General features: G+C 36.4%; 1 protein-coding gene across 1 annotated transcript in view; it reads left to right on the plus strand.

Moving 5' to 3' along the window:
• Nucleotides 1-5106, plus strand: part of ARAP2 (ArfGAP with RhoGAP domain, ankyrin repeat and PH domain 2) — a 114432-nt gene that overhangs the window by 53671 nt on the left and 55655 nt on the right. Inside the window, exons 13-14 of the mRNA XM_010020956.1 lie at nt 634-851; nt 2366-2500. Of these exons, the coding sequence (XP_010019258.1) occupies nt 634-851; nt 2366-2500 (353 nt within the window). The remainder of the gene's footprint in view (nt 1-633; nt 852-2365; nt 2501-5106) is intronic.

A 5106-nucleotide genomic window follows, 5' to 3' on the forward strand; every position in this document is an offset into this window, starting at 1 on the left:
GAATAAGGTAATACTAGAATGGGTAAGCCCATATCATAAGTTTTGTATTGGATTGTATCTGTGTGTAATTTTGTCATCTTAAACAGGTGAGAAATTCTTACAGAGCTGAACAAGGGTTGTATGTAATAGCTTGTAGCGAACTGGAAATTAAAGAAGCTGAAATTAATGATGAAAAAAATGTATGTTCTCAATGTTTCCTTTTACCGAAGTAACACAAATTCTTTGCATTTATGAAGTGGAAAGTGCCAATTGTAATTACCAATTTCTGTGTCATTTTTGAGGTCTATTTGACTTCTAATGCCTGTTGAAATTCACAGCAGCTACATTTGCAAGGTTTGGGCTAACGAAGTTTTGGGGTTTTTTGTGGTTTGGTTTTGTTCTGGGGTGTTTTTGTTTTTTTTGTTTTGTGTGGTGGGTTTTTTTTGTTTGGGTTTTTTTTTTTTTTTTTAAATGGTTGGTTGTGTGGGGGGTGTTTTTTTCTGAGGGTTCTTTTTTTCTACTTTTTTCTAGATTCAGAGCATATTTGATGATTCCTGCCACTTCTCAGTATTTATAGTCTTTGAAAATGCAGGGGAACTGTACTGGAGGTGAAAGGATTTGCATATAAATGACATGTACTTGTTGCCGGTAACTTTCTAATTTAAACAGACTTCTTATTTTCCTTCTCCACAATAAGGCCCTGTGTGCTGCCGTAGTTAAGCAAGATGTGCTAGAAACTCTGATGTTGCTGTTCAGTGGGGCTGATGCTATGTGTGCCACTGGAGACCCTGTTTTCAGCACTCCATACTTATTAGCCAAGAAAGCTGGACAAAGACTGCAGATGGAATTCCTATACCATAATAAGTTCTCAGGTAGGGTACATTCTTTTCTGATCTTCTGATTTTATTTTGAGCAAAACGGAAGGAAGGAATTCAGAAGAAAAGTGGGCATTGAGTTGAACAACAGGGGTGTAGCGGAAGAGTTGTGATGACGTTAACTGTATTTCAGCAGTGTATGTAATTGTATACAAATTACATTTATTTTGCTCAGACATAAAATTTAGGACTTAAAAAAAATAATAAAGCCACTGATAACTCATAGACCTCATACTGTTCTTCATAACACAGAATAAAAGCATCATCTGCTCTGCTAATATCAGGTGTTTACCAGATAAAATGAGTACATACAGTTAACATGTGTCTAAAGTGCTTATCTGGGGCTTTGTTTTTTCTTAAAAATTATTTAAAATGATACTTCTGCACCCAGACTTAGCTCTTCTTTCACAAACTCTGATCCCAAAATAAAACTTACCTCTTGAACCTGTAGTTTGATCTGTCCCAGCAAACTGCCAGGTTTTTTGGGTCACAACTTCTATTACAGTTTGAAGCACATCATAAACTTTGGCCTTGAAAGCCAACAGTTCTATTGCATTGTGTGACTGTTATGAAGATCTTGAAAATGTAAAGCTATTCTTAATAAATAAATAAATTGTAAAGTATCAATATGCCTGAGCTTATCTTTTAAAAGGGCTGTGCAGTATCTGAAGCAGCCTGGGTATGCAAGTTCACACACAGGTTTATGCTGGAAAAAATGAGCTTTGCTATACTGCAGCCAGCATTGTGGACATACTGCTGGGCCAACTTTCCATTCTCTTGTGACATTCTGCATAGTAACACTGCATATGCTGAACAGCAAAGGTTTTAGTGGGAAGTGCTCTAGGGCTTCCTAGAGCAAACATAGTCCCTTAAGTTCTGCCTGAGCATTTCTCTGAGACAAGTGCCAGCCACTGGATTGTAGGATATTGAGCTTAGTCACTGTGCAAAATGCAGCTCTGTGTTTTTTTGCTAGCTGTGCTCTCAAGTGGTCCTAAGGCTATAGAGAGAAGTTTGCTTGTTTTTGCTTTGTCTTTACTACTTTTAGCCTTCCAGCCAAGCCAGCATCACCATGTGCTGGTGTTTAGTGTTCTTCAGAGAAAGTGAGGTCATTGCAGGTTGATAGCAATTCTCTGAATCATTGTCTGTCTGCTGCCAGAGTTGGTGATTAAATTCTAGGTAAGCCCTGAAGAGAAACAGTTGCTTCCTGTGAAGTATGTTATATAAGGGATGAAAATAAAAGCTTAGTACACCAGAAAGCCTTGTAAGATTGCATTGACAAGCAGTGGTAGACAATGGCAATATAGTAACAAATGTGAACTGATGTTTTTTTGATGACTATGTAAGAATTTTACTCTAATTATAAAAATAAATCAGTAAGATGTATCTGTGTTGTAGTAAAGATGTTACAGATCAGCTACATATCTACAGATATGCAGTTAAAGACCTGTGGAGAAGTGGTTATAACTGATAATAACTGAAGTTCTGTATGTTACTCCTTTGTCTTTTAATAGATTTCCCAAACTATGATACTTGTTTTGAAAGTGGCTTCTCTGAAGATTCTTCACATTCCACCTTTCTTTGTGAATTCTTATACAAAGTTTCTTCTAATACTGCTAAGCTTCTTACAGAGAAGAAATTAAAAGAAGGTATTTCACTTTTAATTAATGTTTTTAAATAATACATGAATATGTATGGTTTGGATGAATTTGGTTCTTTTTAACTTCTTGCATTACTTTCTAAAAGATACAATGTCTTTGATATGAAACATCCTCTTGATTCGGTGGACCTCTTTCAAATAAAGAAAATACTGATTGTCTTGATCTCTTTATTCAGTGGCTGACAGAAGAAGAAAACACAACTACTGAAAGATTAATCATTTAACAACAGTTATCGTTAAACTAAAAACCAGTTAAAGTACTTCCCACTTTAATTATATTTAGGTGGATGCTACTGACTGCCAAAAAGTAGTTTTCATCTGAAGTGTTAATATTCCAGAAATCTTGTAAAAGTATCACTGACTTTTTAGTGAGAGTCCTAATGGATAAGACCTAGGATATTTGTCAAGCTCACAAATTTTAGAAGTATTCCAAGTAGAAATGAGCACTTGCAACAACTTTACAACAAATGGAACTTTGGGGGGTGTAATGCATGTATATCACAGTAGATTTATTTGTTTGTTTTGAGAGACATATTATCAGATAATTTTCTTAGCTTTTTTAAATCCTTTTTCTCTTCACTTGTGCTCCTTCTATATTTTTCTTCCATCTAAGCAAACAAATGATGTGGATTTTTAAAATCTGGGTGGGTTTATGGTTGAGTTTATTGCTTCTAAAATATTGACATGGCATCCTGTGTCAGTATATACATATTTTTGTATGATTCAGTTCATATTCTCATGGTGTGTGACTTTATGATCCTTAGTGGAGATTAAAGCAGGCTAAAGCACGTAACTCCTGTTTAACTACACTTTCGAAGAATGTGTATGTTAGCTTGGGTGCAAATTCTTGAGAGTATTGGGTGATCAATAGAACTAATGGCTGATCACAGGCATTTCCCGGAACTTTGAAATTGTTGTCAAAGACACCTCTTGTGGCAGAGGACTGCTGCTGGATAGGACTTTTTTTGGGGGTTGTTCAAAAACTGCATTGGGCTTACTCAGGGCTGAAAGGAAGTAACTGCAAACCTCACTTCTGCTTGCTCTAAGTCCAGACCTCATCTTCTGTGCTGTGGGTATCTATATTCATGTGGAAAAAAAAATAACCCTACTGAGAGAAGTGGAGTGCAGATACAAGGCGATAGTACAGGTCTCTTTAACATAATGACAGAAGTGCAGTATCAGGTGGTAAATACCTGAATAGATTGAAGATTTAGCAATAAATGGTTACAGCATGTCTTCTATTGTAGTAGAGTATAGCTGGGGAGATGCAATAGGATTGAGCCCTCAGACAAGAAACAACTGAATTTTGTCTTCCATCTAAGTTTTTAGTGGACAGAAACGAAGCTGCTTTGAAAGTTTGTAGTCTGTTTTGGGGGGATTTTGAGGGAGGGGGTTTTGCGTTAATCTTGAATTACCCATGTGTTTGTCAGGACTGACTGTGATGAGTGTTTTACAGATACATAGGAAGATAGATTTTCATGACCATTTGTAGTTCAAGAAGACAAGTGACAAACAGGACAAGGAAGGAAGATGTAATAGCAACACCCTTCAACAACAACAAAAAACCCCTATAATTTTGAACTAGAAACTGCTCTTGCCTGAGGGCACCAATATATCTCAGCCATGTGTAAGAAGTATTGTGACAAGAGGGGGTTTTGCTATTTAAAACATAAAACATGTAATCTTTTTTTCTCCTTTCCCTATTAATTTCTTTCCCCTACACCAAGAACTTTTTCTACCTTTATAAAATGTCATTAACATGAAGTAATAAGAAATATACATATCACAGGTTGTTGGGAATAGGTGATAATTTTTTTTTTGGTCTCCTTCTTATTATCTTTAACCATAAAATTATTTTCTACTACTGTGTGGGAGATACAGTTTCAGTTCCCTCTTCTGCCTGTAAAGTTTCACGTGAGAATATCACATTACCCAAGAAAGTGACCCTAGCTGTTTAGTTCTAGACAAAAGAAAAAAGCTCTCCTGTTGAAGCAGTTCTGAGATGCTGAGAACTAACTGAGTTCTCACTAGGCCAGAGAGGGAGCACCATTTTCTCACTGGGGATTACAGCACTCATTTAAATTTTGAGCCCTGCCTCAATGTACATTTGGCTTTTGATCTACTGATTTCTAATTTTTCTTTTTTTTTTTTTTTTTTTTTTTAAATGCTGTTTCTGGAAGGTGCTGCAAGCCAGAATCCTATTACACTTTCCAACCATTAAGCTAGAGTTAAGTTCTTCCTCCATGTTACAAATCTCCAAGGCAGTTGTCAGTCTTGCCTTTAGTGCCAAGGGCTGAAAATTTAAGTACTTGGTTTATTGTCACAGAAAACTGTTACCCCTTTGTGGGCTGAACCCTAATGGTAAAAGGACGCTCAAGAAATCTTTTGGTGCTGTGAATTGAACTCAGGTTTTATAAGAACAAGGTAGAACACTTGGAAGTACAGTCCATTTTTTCAATTATGTGCGTTCCAGTGCAGGAGGCAGTAAGCCAACTTTGTGTGTGCTTCTCATTATAGCAGCATCAGTGGCTTTAGCAGGGGTGCATAACTTTTGAGGAAAATTGTTGTTAATTAATAGCTGTTGATGGTCAGCAG

The sequence above is a fragment of the Nestor notabilis genome, unplaced genomic scaffold (genome assembly GCF_000696875.1).
Source record: "Nestor notabilis isolate BGI_N333 unplaced genomic scaffold, ASM69687v1 scaffold9918, whole genome shotgun sequence".
In the NCBI taxonomy this organism is placed as follows: Eukaryota; Metazoa; Chordata; class Aves; order Psittaciformes; family Psittacidae; genus Nestor; species Nestor notabilis.